The following is a 20,309-nucleotide window of genomic DNA, read 5'->3' on the forward strand; positions in this document are numbered from 1 at the left end:
ACCATTTTTCAATACTAGCAACACTGACATCAATCCCTTTCCCTTTTCTTTTTTTTTCTTTTGTTCTCCTCAAAGTTGAGGGTACCATCTTTTGACCTGCCCTGCAAAGGTCTGCTATTACATTGTCTGAGTATTTTAAAAAATACTACCGAAGACAGTGAATTTTTTTTTGTATTCTCACATATTACATCTCTAAACACAATTTCTTTTTACATAGTTAAAACCAAACCAAACCAAACAAGCTTCTGAAAGCAAATGCTAATTTTTTTTGATCAACACTCATCTTGGGTTAAGCAAGATCTGGAGCATAAGAAAGTTAATTTTAAAAACACAGGATTAGAACAACTATACTCTTATTGCATTACCTTAGGTTTCTTAGTCCAGACAGCTACTTAGGTAATATTGAGTATTAGAGACTTACTTCAAAGACAAGAAAGAATGCTTCACTTATTTCTTGACAGTTAGCTGGTATTTTAGATACCTCTTTATCCTTAAAAAAAAAAAAATTTCTATTTCGTGAATCACAGAATAGTTTTGGTTCGTGGTGACCTTTAAAGGCCATCTAGTTCAACTGCCCTGCAATGAGTAGGGATATCTTCAATTATGCCAGATTTCTGAGAGTCGCATCCAATCCAACCTTTAATGTTTCCAGGGTGGGGCATCCGTAACCTCTCTGGGCACCTTGAGTGTCTTTATATCTAGTCTGAATCTATCCTCTTCTAATTTAAAACCAGTACCTCTCGTCCTAGCACAAAAGGCCCTACTATCTTTCTTAAAAGATAGGCCTGCCGCTATCTTTCTTAAAAGCCCCCTTTCTGTACTGAAAGGCTGCAGTAAGGTCTCCCCAGAGCCTTGTCCTCTCCAGGCTGAACAACCTGAACTCTCTCAGCTTTTCCTCATAGGGAATTATTTTTGTGACTCTTTCTGGACCTGCTTCAATGAGTCCATCTCTTTCATGTACTACATTGAAATGCTTTTGGAAGAGCTATCCAGCTTGTCTGAGTAGTGTGCAGGGGAACTTAAAAGATCTTTAGGATAGGATTTCTGCTATAATTCTGCTGGAAGAGTGGCGTATTTCTGAAATGTATATAAAACCAAGCATATGCATTCTCTTTGTATTTCTAAATAAAGAAAATGGAGCCTTGTTACAGTAATTTTAATTTCCATTCAGGCCCAGTTTGGAACTTTATCAGATTACTTTGAAGCTCTGCGTAAAGAAAGCAATTTGGATGAAAAGAGCAGCAATTCATTTTTTCCTGTTTTAAGTGGAGACTTCTTCACCTATGCAGACAGAGATCATCATTACTGGAGTGGATACTTTACATCACGACCCTTCTATAAACGCCTGGATAGAGTTATGGAATCCTACATGCGGTAAATGCTGCTGTCCAGTACATTTGTAACATACTTCTTGACACGCAGGAGAGATGAATTTGTGAGTACTTGTTGTGGTTTAACCCCAGCCAGCAACCAAACCCCAGCAACCACTCTCTCACTCTCCCACCAGCGGGACTGGAGAGAGAATTGGAAGGGTAAAAGCTGGAAAACTCATAGGTTGAGATACAAACAGTTTAATAGGTAAAGCAAAAGCCACGCAGAGAAACAAAGCAAAACAAGGAATTAATTCGCAGCTTCCTCTGTTAGGGCAGGTGTTCAGCCATGTCCAGGAGAGAGGCACCCCATCATGTGTAAAAGTGACTTGAGAAGACAAACACCATTACTCCAAATGTCCTCCACTTCCTCCTCTCCACTTTATATACTGAGCATGGTGCCATATGGTCTGGAATATCCCTCTGGTCTTTTGGGATGACCTGTCCCAGCTCATTCTCATGCCAGTATGGCAGTATGAGAAGCAGATAAGGCCTTGACTCTGTGTAAGTCCTGCTTAACAATAACAAAAATATCTCTGTATTATCAACCCTGTGTTCAGCACAGATTCAAAACACAGCCCCCACACCAGGCACTGGGAAGAAAATCAACTCTACCCCAGGCAAAACCAGCACCATACTCTAAATCTGTTGGACAGATGGAGAAGTGATTTTGAAATGCACTGTTTAAGTTTACTTACAGTAAGGATAGCCTAAATGGGCCCCAAATGCAGGTCTTGGTACAAGGATTTGTTGGTGTATCTGTTTTATTAGTAAATTCACAGAAATGCAATGGTATTTTTTCCTTCCAAACAAATAAGTTGTTCCCAAATACTACTGAAGTGATCAGCAAGTCCTGATTCCAACCTTGTGATTAATTTTTCCATAGTATTTTTTGGCTACTTTGAGTATATGTATATATATGTGGGGGAATGAACCATGAACAGGTTCACGTGTGTGTATTCTTTACCAAGAAAAAATGCTTTTGAGTTCCAGCAATGTCAGAATTAAGTAGTACTTCACTGCTACTTAATAGCCAAAAAATAGTGTTCAGCCTCAGAGCCTAATATGAGAACTACCCATTTAAGCAACAAAAGAGTTGGTTTTTTAGATTTTTCCTGTTTATAAAAAAGTTTCAGGTTTATGTATTAAAGAAGTACATGTAAGCTTAAGTAATTTGTAATGGAGATTGACATAGTTGCTGATGTGAGATATAATTGATCTTTTAATCTTAAATGAGAGGTGGATGAAGTAGTTTAAAGGGTGATAAAGTCAATGACCAAACGTTTGTTTAAAGTAATGGAAAGATAGGAAGAACAACAGCATAGATGGGGACAAGTTAGGAACACATTCTGTGTTTTTATTCTTTAGTGATGTAAGCAGCGGAAAATTACAGTGATTCTGCAGAAAAACCGATTGTTAAAGTAATTCAGAAGCAGGACAAATGCTGCAGTGATACTTCTAACTGTACAGTTGAATAGAAAATACTACATCTTAGAGTTCGGAAATTCTTGGAAAAATTATTTATTTAGGTTAGATGTAAACTGGGCCTAAAGGTAATGTAGTGTAGGCTTTGAGCAACTAGTGATGCAGATTTTGGTCTATTTGCAGTGTCCTATCAGAAAGAGATAGTGAAAAATTACAGCAAAGTGGAAAACTTGTGGAAACTATTTTAGGTGATCTGCAGTAGTTTGAAATAGAGGTGAGAAAATCTAGGCCTAATACAGCTTTTATGGAAAGGTATTCCAGAGATGCTTACTTTTAAGTTGAAGTGTTTGCTAATACAGTGTCATATTTCTAGCTGTCTGCCATCTTTGACCATTGTAATGTTTAGAATAATATTGAGACCTGAAAGGAAAATTCTACATCTGAGTCTTCCCCATTAATAGAAAGTAAAATTGAATCCATGTGGATGGTGGAGAGGGAAATCTAACCTGCATTTTGATTTATGTTCTCCTCTTTACAGCTACAGTTAGGTCAGGGTTTAGGGGCTAACTCAGATTTTTTTTAAAAAAGGTAAAATGCTTTCAGACAGGATCTCTTCACTGGATAAGTGTGCATCTGATGCCTTTTTTTTTTTTTTCAACTAAAATATTTTCATTTTCCTTTCAAGTTAAGCTGCAATAGAACAAAGTAGGAGGGATGCATAGATGTAGGAATTTACACTAAGCAACAGTTAAATTACTGTGATTAAACTCAAGTGTGCTAGTAATTTAAAAAAAAGAATTATAGCCTTCTATCACCTTCATTTTGTGTGTAGTGTCTGAGCAATTACCTAACCTGTAATAGCAAAATCTCATCCTATTCCTCAAATATTGACAATGGAAATGGATTAGGGTGTTACATTTACAGTGCACATTTCAGTTTAGTTGGGTATGTGCTAGTTGCAGTTTTTACATAATTATCACCTATGTGTTGCATAAAGACAAAGAGACTAAACTGAATCCAAAGGTATTTTTCATGTTAACTATTCATATCAATACATAGTCTGAAAAATAGTTGAGTATGTTTGTTAAATTTGTTGTTGTACGTAGTTTAAAACTGAACACATGCACTCACTGGCAGCTTGGGTAAATGTAAAAGTTAATGTATTTTCCTTTTTTATTTTTTATTTTATTTACATGCTTAGAAGTTAGCATTTCAAAAACATATGTTATTTTTCTTTACTTGCTTTTTATAACATCAACTTGTATCGTATTTGTTTCTTCAAATGCTTGAGAAACCTTAATTAATCTTAAATAAATTTTGAAAAGGAATCTGACACGTATCAGATGTACAAAAATAGAACTACAACATTTGAGGAAAAGAAAATAGGAAAAAAGTTAACAGATGTTTTCCTGGAATTTCTGCAGCCATTTTTGTTAGTGAAATTTTCATAATGACTGGAAATTATGGGGATATTTTTTGTAAAATAAATTTAGATTCTCATAAAGCAAGTGAGAATTTAGTGGTAATATTTTAATGCTAGGCTTTTGCATCAGATGTAGAAGAGAAGGGCTCTGAATTCTATGCAGTCTAAGGGTTTTTTAATCCAGTGTTATCACCATTCAGGTGAATGTATAGTGAGCAGGTGCCTGAAGTGCTTAAGTCCTTAGAATAATTTAGTTTGCTTAAAGTGCAAATGGCAGAATAGATATTAGCTACTGTACAGATTAATATATTTATTTAAGACAATTTTATTTGATTAATAAGTTGCTTTTAAAATGGAAATTGTATGTTTTCTCTAAGGCAGACTATCCATACTGTGATATTTTAAGGCCAAATCTTTATACCTCACACATTTGTGAAAATGGTATGTTAGTTTGTACTGTCAGATTTTTATTTTAAAGCTCTGTTTTCCATCACAGAAGCCTTGCAGGAAGCTACTGTATGAAGCTAGAAACAGGCTGAAATGTGCAAGATCAAGATTTAAAGAGCTCTTGGAACTATGCATGAGGAAAGACGTGAAACATCAGTTTATTCTTTGGCTAAAATGTGTGTTGCTTTTTACTTTTTAACACTATATAAATACTTGATTATTCTCTGCAATTCCAGGGCAGCTGAAATTCTCTACTCCTTGGCTTTGGTACAGTCCAGTAAATCTGAGAAGATGAGTGTGTTTCCTTCAGTGAATAACTATAAATTACTGGCAGAAGCCAGGAGGAACCTTGGACTCTTTCAGCATCATGACGCTATTACAGGAACAGCCAAAGATTGGGTAGTTGTGGATTATGGCACTAGGTAATTTATTATAAATATATAAACTTAATTTCCATTTGCTTTTTTGGAACAGAATTGTTTATTTCAGAGATACAGATTTGATACAGTAACATACTCAATACTGAGAGTGTAGTGGTGCTCTGCATGAGAAGTGGATCTGATTCCCCATGCTCTTCATTTATTTTAATTCTCTAAGTAGGAATTCGATATCCAAATTTTTTGAGGTTTCACAAGAAGCTAGGTAGATGCAATACCGAGATTTCTTTAATTACAGCTGTTATTTTTTACAGTAACTGTTATATAGGAGATTATTTTTGTCTTTCTTAGAGAATGATCAAGAGATAAGCTAATTTAAGCATATATTCCTTGGAAAACCCCACACCCTCTGATTTACCTTCCTTCAATATGGGAAATCTTTTTGATGTTGACAATTTTCTACTTAACTTATCTGATTTTGTTTACTGTTGTTGTAGCTAGTGGGTAGTTGCTTTCTCAGGACTGACAAATTATTCTGTTAACTGCTTCATAGGATTTTTTTAAGAAGATTGTATGATATATGGGTTTGTGTGTATGTACATGCTTTATTTATGGGTTTATTCAGAAAATTGTTACGTATTGGAATGTTAATAACAAGGAAATTTCATTGATTGAGGTAGATGAGGGTAGACAGTTGATAGTACAGCATGTTCATTAATTAAATCATTGTTTTAAATACATCTAAAATACTCCTTATTTTAATCTATTTCGTGAAAAGTGTTTTTAAATTTCATAAATTTTTAATCTATTGAAGCATAGGTGTAATCAAAGTGCCAGCATGCGCAATGAACTTGATTATGAGACAGTAAAATAAAGGCTTTTTTACTTTACAAATAAAATTGCCCAGCCCTCTGTATTTAAGAATTAGTAAGCATTGTGTGAATTGAAGCAATGGAAAACATAGTAAAAATTTAAATTTTGTGTTTCTGATTGTTTTTTAAATCCTACATAAATGCAATCTTGACTTTGTGACCAGCATCTCAAGCTTGTCTCCACTACAGAAACTGGAAATCAAACATAATCACAAACTTTCATAAGATTAGCATTTTGAAAAGGTACTTGAAAAAGTATTCTAAGGGTATACCTTTTATAGTATAACAGCCATTAGATCTACTTCACTTTCACTATGCAAGGCAGGAATGTACTGAAATTCTGAATGTTTCTACTTTTTTTAGTCTGGTCACCCATTGCAACTAGCTGTTCTTATTTCATGCTATATTGATATTAAAAAGTACATTTGCTTTTCTACAACTCATATTGTTGAGTTCTTTAATATTTTTAAATTTTGATGTTACCACATTGAATAAAAGCAACTCAAAACTAATTAAGACTTTAAATGTTTTAACAGGCTTTTTCATTCAATAATGAACTTGAAGAAAGTGATAATTGACTCTGCTCATATTCTTGTCCTAAAGGATAAAAGTGCTTATAGTTATGATGCATCAACCCCATTCCTGAAGATGGTGAGCTGTCTTTATTGATTTTTTCTGAAAATTAAAAGTGATCTCTGTCTTTTCAATACAGTCAGTTTGAGTGACCTGGAAAAGTCAGAACTAAATTTGCGGCTAATCCCTTCTCAAAAATTTTCTTCTTATCACTGTTCATATTCATTGAAGGTATTAGAAAGTAAAAAGCGAACATTTCAGCAGTTATTGCTGAAAAAAAGCCCACACATCTAAAGCAAAGGGTCTTAGTTTGTTCCACTTTGTGAATTAGATAGTAAAACCAGGTGTTCTAATTTTCTTGTGGGCATAAATTTGTTGATAACTTAGATAATATGCATATGTCAGTGAATATATAAAAGTAGACAGTCCTGTAATTTGACTTGTAACTTAAAAAATACGGGAAGAAGAAAATTTCCATCCCAAACAGAAGCCTAAGCTGAATTTGCGAGACAAAACCTTTTTTTTTTTTTTGCCTTAGCTGAAATTATTTGAAACAGGGAAACAGGAATGTTCAATGAAATGGATTATAAAATCAGCAACATTTCCCCATTTCTCATTTTGAGACCTGTTTTACAGTGAAGAGCACCTTGACAAAACATGTTCTTGAATTACTCTTCCAGTCATATGTATATATAAAAAAATTGCTAAAGTAATTCTTTATACTTTTTATGAGTTTTATACAAATATATATGTATATATATGCATGCTGCATGTGTGTGCTATTTGGGTGTGTGCCAGAAATACATCATTTTTCTCCTGTTTAGAAAGGCTACCAAATTGAATGTGCACCTTCAGAAAGTAAAAATATTTTGAAGTCATTCATGGAATGAAGTTTTTACTTCTGCTCTGAATTATATTGGAGGATGTCATGATGTTACAGTTTACTAAACTTACTTTGTTCTTGTTCTTTATGAGTCTGGATTAATACCACTGCATTGTAGAAGTACTAATTGCTGTTTAAATTGTATATTGCCTAGGAGCATACTAAGTCAAACCTATTGTCCTAGTTAGGACAGCTGAGACTAGTTCATCATGGTATGGGTGTAACCCAAAACTGTGTATTCTATAGCCTTCCATACCATTTCCCAGAAACTGTTGTGAATAGACTATTCGCACCCTCTGCCCATAGAGCCTGACTCCTCAGGCTATAAACTAGGTGTTAAGAGGCCTGTGAGATAGGAGGATGCTCTTGTCCTCACACCCTTTGTGGAACTCCCCGCCCTGAGGGAAGTACTGATCATTCCTGCCTGAACTGGAGGATATATAATCTTGGAGTCTTGGAACATTTTTAACCACTCTGTGGGATCCAGAGGAAGACTGCAGCTCATCGCTCTCAACCAGACTTAGACCACCACTGAACTGCAATCACCACTTTTGACCAGGCTGCAACAGCTCTCCCACCAGCAGGTTCTTCCCCTCTCCCTTTACTTTGGACTCAAGCGGGGCCCAAGGAACACCACTTTGTTCATGCCCCAGGGTACTGGGTTATACATTTGGGTTTTGTGGGTTAAGACCAATTGTTTGTTTGTATGATTGTACTTACTGTATTATTTTAGTAAATTGCTATTCTGACTTATAATCTCTCCTTTGAGTTGAGTTCATTTCCCCTGCTGGTTAACTCTAAACCAGCACATTTTTGGCGCCCAACGTGGGGCAGAGAGAGAGAAGTCAGAATCACAATTTCATTTTAAGCATTTGTCTATTTGGATATAGAAACTCCCTGATCACCATGTTGTTTGATGCAGTCACATGGATGTTGTATTTGAGCCCGTTCATATTTCCACAGATGGGGAACTATTTACCTGTTTTGATGCTCTCTTTAAGACCAAGGAGAGGGATCCAAATTGCTCTATTAGTATATTACGTTTATGTCATTCTAACGTCAGAAGCAATGAGTTTCATTGTAAATGTGTATTCAGTCCTGTTTGCCTGTCCTGGTTTGGGTTGCTACCTCTGGGGCCTCATTAAAAATCGTACCCAGCCCTTTGGGGGAACAGGGGGGAATGGTTGTTTCCAGCCTCTCACCTCCTTCTTCCCCTTCAGACCTGCTACAACAGTTTTTGAAAATATTGAGTTCCGTTTTGATGTTAAGGACAGCATAATGTTATTGTTAGTGTTGCTCTGTCTGCTCTGTACTGTGTACACCATGTTTAGGGTCAGAACAGGGCCTTCTAGGGAGATTGTTTGGACACCTGCCCTGGGAGCAGATAATGCTGAGTGGCACGGGAAGTGGGAGGACATCAGCCAGTATTTGGAGAAGTTTTCTCCTCCAATGATCTGGAAATTCACCCCTGAACAACTGCAGGATCCTGTTAGCATGATAAGACTGGTGAAGGAAAAATGCTCTGGCAGCTCCAGAGATGGCCAGCTCACAGCAACCTGCTGGGCCCTGGCCACTGCCTACCGGACACTACTTGACATGGTACAGCACTGTCAGGGGGAGGAGAGAAGGACCAAATCCGCAGGCACCACGTCCACCCAAACCACAGCTGAGTCAGAGGGAGAAAGAAATAAACCAACCGGCACCGTGTCCACACAAACCATCGAGGAGCCAGAAGAACCAGAAGAACAACCAAAACCAATAGCAGTCGCCCCTGTCCAGAAAAGGAAATCAAAGACTAAATCAGTCCGTATAGCAAATGATGACGAAGAGGCAGGACCTTCACATCCACTGGAGGAGACAGAGCCAGAAATAATCACTCGGTCCCTATCCCTGGGTGAGCTACGTGAGCTCCGGAGAGAGTTCACACGACAGGCGAACGAGTCCATTCTGACCTGGCTGCTCCGAATCTGGGATGCCGCAGCTAACGATACAATCCTAGATGGGAGTGAAGCCAGACAGCTGGGATCCCTGTCTCGAGATGTAGTCATTGATCAGGGGATTGGAAGGAGGCAGGAAACTCTCAGCCTCTGGCGGCGACTGTTGTGCAGTGTGAGGGAAGAGATACCTTTGCAAGGAGGACCTCCACGTACAGCAAGGACAGTGGAACACGATGGAACAAGGTATCCGGTGCTTAAGGGAGTTAGCTGTACTGGAGGTAATCTTTTCAGAGGATGAAAGATTCCCTAAAAGTCCAGATGGCGTACAGTGCACCTCCCAGATGTGGCTAAAGTTTGCACGACTCGGGCCAGAAATGTATTCCCGCTACTTAGCAACGCTGCAATGGAGGGAGGGAGAGGACAAGGTGGGAGCATTGGTTAGTAAACTCAGGATGTATGAAGACACTGTCACTGCCCCATTACGAGCCCACGTCTCATCTGTGGAAACCAAACTGGCTGAACACGTCCGAAGCCTGGAAGAGAAAATTGAAGAGGGACACCAGAAGCTAAGAGAAGAAATTAAGGAAGGGATTTTCCATATCTCACCAGGATAAACAAGAGTCTCTGCTATTAGGAGCCAGCGTCCCCCAGCTAAGGAGAGAAGGTACACTCCACGTGGCGATCTATGGTTTTACCTCCATGAGCACGGAGAAGATATGAGGAAGTGGGATGGGAAACCCACCTCTTCTTTAGCAGCCCGGGTACGTGAACTGAAAAGAGGAACAAATACCATAAAGAACTCTTCAAGGGTAAACGCTGCTCCAGTCTCTTGTGGGCAAGACTCCAGACGGTACAGGAATGATGATACGTCTGATCCTCTTGAAGGGACCTCCAGGTCATACCCACAAGAAGAGCACAATGAGTACCATGACCAGGACTAGGGGTGCCCTGCCTCTAGCCAGGTAGAGGAGAGGGACAATCGAGTCTATTGGACAGTGTGGATTCGGTGGCCTGGCACATCAGAGCCACAAAGGTATAAGGCCTTAGTGGACACCGGCGCACAATGTACTTTAATGCCATCAAGATACGTAGGGGCAGAATCCATCTCCATTTCTGGGGTAACAGGAGGATCCCAACAGCTGACTGTACTGGAAGCTGAAGTGAGCCTGACTGGGAAGGAATGGCACAGACACCCCATCGTGACTGGCCCAGAGGCCCCGTGCATCCTTGGCATAGATTACCTGAGGAGTGGGTATTTCAAAGACCCAAAAGGACTTCGTTGGGCTTTTGGCATAGCTGCTGTGGAGACAGAGGAAATTAGACAGTTGAACACCTTGCCTGGTCTCTCAGAGGACCCCTCTGCTGTGGGACTGCTGAAGGTTGAAGAACAATTGGTACCGATAGCCACAGCAACAGTGCACCGTCGGCAATACCACACCGACCGAGACTCTGTGACCCCTATACATAAGATGATCCGTGAACTGGAGACCCAGGGGGTGGTCAGCAAGACTCGCTCACCCTTTAATAGCCCTATATGGCCCGTGCGTAAGTCCAGCGGAGAGTGGAGGCTGACGGTGGATTACCGTGGACTCAATGAAGTCACACCACCCCTGAGTGCTGCTGTGCCGGACATGCTGGAGCTCCAGTACGAGCTGGAGTCCAAGGAAGCCAAGTGGTATGCCACCATTGACATTGCCAATGCCTTTTTCTCCATTCCTTTGGCAGCTGAGTGCAGGCCACAATTTGCTTTCACTTGGAGAGGTGTGCAGTACACCTGGAATCGACTGCCTCAGGGGTGGAAACACAGTCCCAGCATTTGCCATGGACTGATCCAGACTGCACTGGAAAAGGGCGAGGCTCCAGAGCACCTACAGTACATTGACGACATCATTGTATGGGGGGAACACAGCGGGCGAAGTCTTCGAGAAAGGAGAGAAGATAATCCAGATTCTCCTAAGAGCTGGTTTTGCCATTAAACGGAGTAAGGTCAAGGGACCTGCTCAGGAAATTCAGTTCCTAGGAGTGAAGTGGCAAGATGGACGCTGCCTAATTCCAATGGAGGTGATTAACAAAATAGCAGCCATGTCCTCACCAACCAGCAAGAAGGAAACACAGGCTTTCCTAGGCGCTGTGGGCTTTTGGAGGATGCATATCTCCGAGTATAGTCAGATTGTAAGCCCTCTCTACCTTGTGACATGGAAGAAAAATGATTTCCAGTGGGGCCCCGAACAACAACAAGCCTTTGAACAAATTAAACAGGAGATTGCCCATGCGGTAACCCTTGGGCCAGTAAGAACAAGACAGGACGTGAAGAACGTGCTCTACACCGCAGCCGGAGAGAATGGCCCTTCTTGGAGCCTCTGGCAGAAAGTGCCTGGGGAGACCCGAGGACGACCGCTGGGATTCTGGAGTCAGGGATACAAAGGATCTGAAGCCAGCTATACACCAACTGAGAAAGAGATCCTGGCTGCCTATGAAGGAGTTCGAGCTGCCTCAGAAGTAATCGGCACCGAAGCGCAGATCCTCCTGGCACCCCGACTACCAGTGCTGGGCTGGATGTTCAAGGGAAGAGTTCCTTCCACACATCATGCCACCGATGCCACGTGGAGTAAGTGGATCGCTCTGATCACGCAGCAAACCCGGATAAGGAATCCTAATCACCCTGGGATTCTGGAAATTATCACCAATTGGCCCGAAGGTGAGAGTTTCGGACTATCCTCTGAAGAAGAGGTGACACGGGCTGAGGAGGCCCCACCATATGACAAGCTACCAGCAGATGAAAGGCGATATGTGCTCTTCACGGATGGCTCCTGCCGCATTGTAGGGACAAACCGAAAATGGAAGGCAGCTGTATGGAGTCCCACACGGCGAGTTGCAGAAGCGACCGAAGGACAAGGTGGGTCAAGTCAGTTTGCAGAGCTTAAAGCCATTCAGTTGGCTTTGGATATAGCTGAACGAGAGAAGTGGCCAAGACTCTATCTCTACACTGACTCATGGATGGTGGCCAATGCTCTGTGGAGATGGCTGGAGCAATGGAAAAAGGCCAACTGGCAGCGCCAAGGGAAGCCCATCTGGGCGGCGGAGATGTGGCAGGACATCGCTGGCCGGGTAGAGAAGCTGAGTGTGAAGGTCCGTCACGTAGATGCTCATGTAGGCAAGAAACGGGCTAATGAGGAGCATTGTAACAACGAGCAGGCGGACCGAGCTGCCAGGATTAAAGTCTCTCAGGTAGATCTGGATTGGCAGCACAAAGGAGAATTATTTCTGGCTCGATGGGCCCATGACGCCGCTGGTCACCAGGGGAGAGATGCAACATACAGATGGGCTCGTGACCGAGGGGTGGACTTAACCAAGGACATTGTCTCACAGGTCATCCATGACTGCGAGACGTGTGCTGCCATCAAGCAGGCCAAGCGGGTGAAGCCTCTATGGTATGGTGGACGGTGGTCAAAGTACAGGTATGGGGAAACCTGGCAAGTTGACTACATCACGCTCCCCAAAACCCGCCAAGGCAAGCACTACGTACTGACCATGGTAGAAGGAAGTACTGGATGGTTGGAGACATACCCCGTGCCTCATGCCACTGCCCGGAATACCATCCTGGGCCTTGAAAAAACAAGTCCTGTGGCGACACGGCACCCCGGAGAGAATTGAGTCTGATAATGGGACCCATTTCAAGAATGGCCTCGTAGACACCTGGGCCAAAGAGCACGGCATTGAGTGGGTGTATCATATCCCCTACCATGCACCAGCTGCTGGAAAAGTTGAGCGGTGCAACGGACTGCTGAAAACCACCCTGAAGGCACTGTGTGGGGAGACTCTCAAACACTGGGAGCTGCATTTAGCAAAGGCCACCTGGTTGGTCAACACCCGAGGCTCCATCAATCGAGCTGACCCTGCCCAATCAGAACTTTTGCATACTGTAGATGGAGATAAAGTCCCCGTGGTACATATGAGAGGAATGTTAGGGAAGACTGTTTGGATTAGTCCCACCTCAAACAAAGGCAAACCCATCCGAGAGATTGTTTTTGCTCAAGGACCTGGTTCCACCTGGTGGGTAATGCAGAAAGATGGGGAGACGCGTTGTGTACCACAAGGGGACCTAATTTTGAGTGAGAATGGTCTGTAATGTTTCATTGTATATATATATATAGATAGATAGATAGATGTATATAGTTTTAAAGGGATATAGTTTTCTAAAGGGGGTTAATTTGGGCATGACATGGATGGCATAGAATAAGGGGTGGATAATGTCCTAGTTAGGACAACTGAGACCAGTTCATCAGGGTATGGGTGTAACCCAAAACTGGGTATTCTATAGCCTTCCATGCCATTTCCCAGAAACTGTTATCAATGAACCATTTACACCATCTGCCCATAGAGCCTGACTCCTCAGGCTATAAACTAGGTGTTAAGAGGCCTGTGAGACAGGAGGATGCTCCTGTCCTCACACCCTTTGTGGAACTCCCCGCCCTGAGGGAAGTGCTGAGCATTCCTGCCTGAACTGCAGGATATATAATCTTGGAGTCTTGGAACATTTTTAACCACTCTGTGGGATCCAGAGAAAGACTGCAGCTCATCGCTCTCAACCAGACTTAGACCACCACCCTATACTGGACTGCAATCACCACTTTTGACCAGACTGCAACAGCTCTCCCACCAGCAGGTTCTTCCCCTCTCCCTTTACTTTGGACTCAAGCGGGGCCCAAGGAACACCACTTTGTTCATGCCCCAGGGTACTGGGTTATACATTTGGGTTTTGTGGGTTAAGACCAATTGTTTGTTTGTATGATTGTACTTACTGTATTATTTTAGTAAATTGCTATTCTGACTTATAATCTCTCCTTTGAGTTGAGTTCATTTCCCCTGCTGGTTAACTCTAAACCAGCACACCTATCATTACCACTGTGAAAGCAGAAATTAAAATAAAAGTTCTTCTTTCAATGAATTTATTTTATATATATAAAATATAAAAAATAAGGAGATTACAGAAGTAGATTATGATTTATCTGTATGACAAACAGTATCTGCAACATATCATAAATCTAATATCTCTGCAGGACATCAGATATCACAACTAAAGCTTTTTAATGTGGGATTTGTAGACTTCTAACTTCAGTATATTTACAAGAGCCTTTGCAAACCTTGAGCAAGTAGGAAGTTCAAAGGCACTTGTTTTACAGTACAGAATCATGGTATTTGGTGGCCGATGGAAGCTGACATCAAGAATTGCTCACAGATGGGCATTCAGAATGAATATGAAGAGAACTGAGAAAGACAAATGGTGAAGACTTTGAGATTGAAAATGGATGTTGTTTTTGAGGGGTGAAGAAGGAAAAAAAACATAGAGGAACAGAGCATGGGACTGTAGCAGCAGCATTCCAGCAGGTAGTAGGTACAACCAGAAGAAAGTTTTCCTTCTTGAAGCCCAGAAAAAAGGAAGCTGTAAATAAGATATGATGAAAGGACTCCAGAATGACACTACTTGTACTTTTCCTACTATTCTTAATTGTTAGTTACATGCAAAAGCATGTCACAGTTTTCTTAGTTGATGGCTTAGTATTTTTTAGTTCATGTGTTAAGTTTTACAGACTCTACATTAGTAAAAAAATGAAAACTAGATGGTTTGGAAGGCAATACACTGAAAAAGAGATTCCAGAACTACCCAACCAATAGGATGAGATCTAAACTGTACAAGTAAAGCTGTGCAACTATTGCACCATTCCTGTACGTTAGTCTTATTTCTTTAAGTGCAGAAAGAAAATTTTCATGTATATGACAATAGTTGGATTTGAAAAACATAATTTTGAGGATGTTTTGAGAAACTGAGAACTTTGCACTTCAGTTTCAAAGTCTGTAGAGGTCAGCATTGTATGAACTAAAAGGAATGCATTGTTCATCAACAGCTTGGCTGTTCTCTTACTTAACTAATGCAACAGTGTCAGCAATGTCTTGTCTCTACCTTTTCTTGGTGGAAATGAGCCCTGGGTCATGTTGCGTTTAAGAAAAGAGAGAAGCCAGTGAAAAGTAAGATCTCAGTATTGTGAAATAATGCTTCACATAATTTATATCACATAAAAATCTTACCATACCTCAAATTATGGTTTTTTTGGAAATTTTTCTCTAGGTACAATATAAGGCAACAACAAGAGCTGATAGAAGACTAGACAGTGAATCCTGGTGATAAATACACAGCAGTGTGGTGTTTCAGGGTCAATTTATAGCAAGGGAAAGTTAATAAAAATGTACGATAAGTATTTGCAAAATTTGAAAGAAGTTGGTGATTATGAAGTCTTGTATGCAAAAATGAAAAGAACGGGTAAAAATTAGATACTGGCATCTAATAAGGCATTTAATGAAAACAAGTGTTTCTCAATGAATGGGCCAAATTGAGCCTCTTTCTTTTGTCAATCTGAAATACTTATTTTATGAATTGTAGGTCTGTCATCCTGAGTAATGTGCTAAAATAGGCTTTGGTTAATGGTATTGTTAACATGGTTTTCTACTTCACAAAATTCTTAAAGTAGAGAAAGTTCCTATATTATCCATTTAAATGTATTCGAAAGCAAATTCAAAGATGTTCTCTTGTAGGATGATGTTCAGACCTCCCAAGATTCTTTGCCACACAAGACAGTTATGAAGCTGACATTGCAACCAAGGTAAATAATTTACGTATTACTTAGTGTCTGAGATTCTTTTAGCAATGTATGTGTTTTCATTACCTAGTAAGTAGCTTTTTATACCATTTCCTTTTTTTTTTCCTTTCAATTTTCACTCAAAGTAGAGCTAGAAGTTAAAAAAAAATAGTCTGGGATATTATGCTAATACTGTTATGTCTAATTGAAAGAGGACACAGCATGCTAAAATATAGACATTTCTCACATACCACATCTGAAGCAAGTATTCTGTTTCTGTGTGATTTTAGAACATTGTAATACTAAATAAATTATGCTTGAGAGAAGCAGTAGAGAATTCTAATTAAACAGAATTTCAGGTGCTGCAATTAGCATTGGGAGCAAAACCTTTTTTAGATAAGGCCTCAAAATCACAATTTCTAAATACTGTATTGTCTTAAGAATTCAAGTAAAAGGTAAACTAGGACAATGTCTTCTCTTAACTCCAACTTTCCACTGTATTAAGAAGGCTTTCTTTTTAATTTACATGTAGTTGTAGAGTATTCGGTTGAAACTGACATTCAGCTGTTCCCATGAACACTCAGTATCCTACCTGAAATAACTTACACATCCATTAAAAGTTGACTAATCCTAATGAAGTGAATAAGACCTATGGGTATGAGAGCTGCTGTGTGTAAATCAACTAATACATGATTTTTGCTCATAGAATGGAAGATTTAAGATTCATTTAAAAAGCAGTGAATACTATTTTTGCTGATGTTGGTATTTAATATCTCTAGTTCTAGCAAGTGGCAAGCTAATAAAACTTGCCTAATTCATGAAGGTGTCTGACTAGTCAGCAGTTTAACTGCTACTGTTAAAAAGTTCTAATTAAGTCTTTGAAAAGTGAGTGAAGTTTAGTCCTTGTGAGCTTTTTGACAAAGCTGTCTTCAGTCCTCCTACACTAAATGTACATAATGTGTTTTAATATAAGCTTTTCTCTAGAGCATACTATTTTTTAAGTAGGAACTTTTACTCTCTTATTGGAGTGCTAGATAGATGCTAATAAATTGTCTAATGTTATCCAAAACGGCCAAGGACTCAGGTGCTTAGATGTTTATTTAACTAAAATATTTCAGCATTTTCAAAATTATCCCCTCATGTTTCTTCACTGTAAGAGGATTGTATATATAGTATATAAACACTTATCTGGAGGGAAGTTATAATTTAGACTTTCTTTGCTGTTTGAGGATAGCTTTATTGCTTTTGCTCTCCTTGCCTAGGTTAACTGTTGAAATATTCCCTGTACCCCTTTCATCCCCTGATATGCCTTTTGTTGGCATCCACTGTTCCACTTATTTCTCTGCATAATATGCTGAGTAAGTTTTCCCTTTTTGGTGTTTATTCATTTCAAGCATTTTCTTTTTCTTTTTTTTTTTAAACTCTTAGTTGTACATTACATAGATATTCATGACATTAAAATTAGTATTAACGTAGCAACCTTTTGCTATTGTTCTATAAACTGGTCCTAACTTACTGAGAAGATAACAATGATAGAAAATTGCTAATTTTACCTTGTCTGATAATGTGAAGGTACCATATAGACTTATAAGATGTGGTTGATGTTACAAGGACTGTGCAGTCAGAAATATGGGAGATAGAATAAAGAGAGTAAATAAGTGAGGGAGAAGGGGCGGAGAAATATTGTAAGAGAATATTGATATTGCTGACTAAAACCCTGTTTCTTTTTGTAGTGATTTCCATTTTGGAAAAACTTCAAAAATAATGCTTAAGTGTACAGTACTTCATGCTTTCTTTGTTGTTGAAATTTTCATTTGAATATCTTGTTTGTTAAACTGTTTTCGCTTATAAAAATGAACTTAGTCTTTTTAGGCTTCTAACTTTATCTCTGGTTGTAGTCTGAATCTCCACTAACATTGTTACCATTGGGAAAAGTTGTATGTAAGCTGACACAGTAACATTTGGTTAAATCTAGTGTGTGATTATTATGACTGTGCATCTGAGATTTTTAGTAGAATTTTGTGTGAAATGTTAATTTCAGTAGAAACATAAAATCAACTCAATAAATCTATAATTAAGGATTATGGCGCTTAAACTTCAAAGTCTGAGGCTTGTAAGAGAGAAACTGATTTTTCATTTAAAGTTTTGAAGCGTCAGCAGATTGAAAATACTGATTTTCACTAAGACTTTATTATTCACTTATTTTCTGTTCATAGTAGTCTTTATTGTTCATGTCTCTATAATCAAATCTCTAGATTTCTGTCTACTAGTGTGTTCTAATATATCATTATATGGGACAGAAATTAAGTCAGTGTAACTGTCAAGATGTTACTTTTCTTTAATTGACTATTTAGCTTTTGGTACTTTTGCATTTCTATCTCAAGACTTTTGAAAATAGCTGTATTGTAAACTGGTTATTCTTATAAGAGTTTGGTTCATATCGCCTATAATTTTAAAATCTGATTAATTACTCAATCGGGTTTTTTTCTTATTATTTTACTAGTTGCAAATATAACCTGCTTTTCTCTGAGAAAGTAGTTGGTAGTATGTTTTTGTGTCTTTCATCAAACCTTCCTTTTTGGTGGTTTTTATTTAAGTGTTCTCTTCACTGCTCATGAAAGTTGTAGTCAGTAGTGAAAACCGATCTGACAGGCTGTACAGGAGACTTAGTAAAACTTGATTACATGGAAAAAAAGAAAACAGGAAAAGACCTATCTTTCAGTATTTATTGTTCTAGTGTTAGGTATCTCCATATTGTTGTGTAGCTGAGAAGTATCTTTGAAACTATTTCTAAGTAGGTGCCATTTGTAATATATTTGGTATTGTTTCTGCCCTCACCTGGGCATCTCTTCTCTGTAGTGCTTTGTTGCCTTATTTTTATGAATCCATAGTTTTATTTAAAAAGTAATGTGTTAATTTCAATTAAATAGGTATGCAGAGTATTTTAAATCTTACTGTTACTCCGTCACCTTAGAACAACTAGGTGGTCTTCTGATATGGCTTTTGAATACTGAAATTATAGAGTCTTTAATTATGCTACATCCCTTTCAACTGCTAAATGAAGTTGCATGCTTTTTAAAAAATTGTTACTTCCATCTGAAAAATGAAGCTTTCCACATCTAACTAGATGTGGAACTACTTCTGTCTTGTTTTGAAATTTGAAATTACTGCACGTCTTGGAGAAAAAACCCACGAGTGAGCTGATAAATTGGTTGCTGGTTCATCCTTCTGTGAGTGCCCAGTCCTTTAATATAATTATAGTTTCTTAGAAGTAGTCTGCCAGAGGTCATACTTCCCAAATGGCAAAAGACTTGCACTCACTGGACTTGGCAGGGTGGGGTGTGTTTGAATGTCTTGTTGTCCCATTTGGGCTGTTAGTAGCAGATGAAGGATATGTTGTCAGTGTGAATGGGAGGATTTTTTAGCCTTTCCTTTTAGTTCTATCTACATTGTTTCCTGGAGGCAGCATTGCAAGGGAGTGTGATACACACCCAAATGACTGTTTGGACCAGCTTGGTTTTTCTAGTAGTATCATTTGGCACAACATGGTGAACCTGGGAGTGAGAAGACCTAACAATAGCAATCATGCTTTTTATTTTTTTTTCCTCCCCGTTTTCTTTTAAGTTTTGAACCTTTGTGTACCTGGCCAGGAAGTTTCAGTACTGAGCTCCACTGTGCTCTACAGGCATGGTGTAAGGCATCCTAACCAAACTGAAGATACTGTGATATTGAAAGATTTCTAAAAATCATTGATCCAGGATTATTTTTAGTGCTAAACCAACAATTCTAATAATTTTCCCACAAATAACTTCTGTCAGCTAATCTTAGAGAAACATTATGATATATCTTTCTATTCAGGCTACTTTAATAGCTTAGCAGACACAATTTCCACTAGTTGAAATATTTAGGTTACCTAGGGGGTTATTTATGAGGCGGATGCTCTGTAATCAATTATTTCTTCAAAGATCTATTAAAGCACCAAGCAGTTTATTGATATCCACCTTATAAAAGAAAGTTATATGTTTTCAGATAGAGGATACAAAATCAGCTGGGCTATTGTCCTTACTTCACTATCTACGAGCAGGTTTTGGCATAAGATTGTAGTTAATAAAGTTTTGGCATAAGTTGTTTCTAACCTCTTAGGTCCAAAATTTGTGATCTTTTTTTGAGAAAGAAAATCCTGATTTACCTCCAATATTTTTCAAGTTGCTTATCTTTTAAAAAATTCACTTGGCAGAGGTGGGGTACCCACTGCTTTCTCAACACAGCACTACAATATAGAAATTAAAGCTATGTTATTAAGCTTAATGTGTGATAAAGAATAATGCACAAAAATTCTTGACAGAGCACTGTGTATGTTGTGTTTG

At 39.0% G+C, this 20,309-nt stretch overlaps 1 protein-coding gene across 1 annotated transcript in view; it reads left to right on the plus strand.

Annotated features, from left to right (window-relative positions):
• MAN2A1 (mannosidase alpha class 2A member 1) overlaps nt 1-20,309 on the plus strand; it is a 114,845-nt gene that overhangs the window by 43,458 nt on the left and 51,078 nt on the right. The window contains exons 9-12 of the mRNA XM_027712610.1: nt 1,172-1,374; nt 4,902-5,087; nt 6,451-6,565; nt 15,899-15,966. Coding sequence (XP_027568411.1) covers nt 1,172-1,374; nt 4,902-5,087; nt 6,451-6,565; nt 15,899-15,966 — 572 coding nt within the window. The remainder of the gene's footprint in view (nt 1-1,171; nt 1,375-4,901; nt 5,088-6,450; nt 6,566-15,898; nt 15,967-20,309) is intronic.

The sequence above is a fragment of the Pipra filicauda genome, unplaced genomic scaffold (assembly GCF_003945595.2).
Source record: "Pipra filicauda isolate LSUMZ 115617 unplaced genomic scaffold, ASM394559v2 scaffold108_size2327098_pilon, whole genome shotgun sequence".
Classification (NCBI taxonomy): Eukaryota; Metazoa; Chordata; class Aves; order Passeriformes; family Pipridae; genus Pipra; species Pipra filicauda.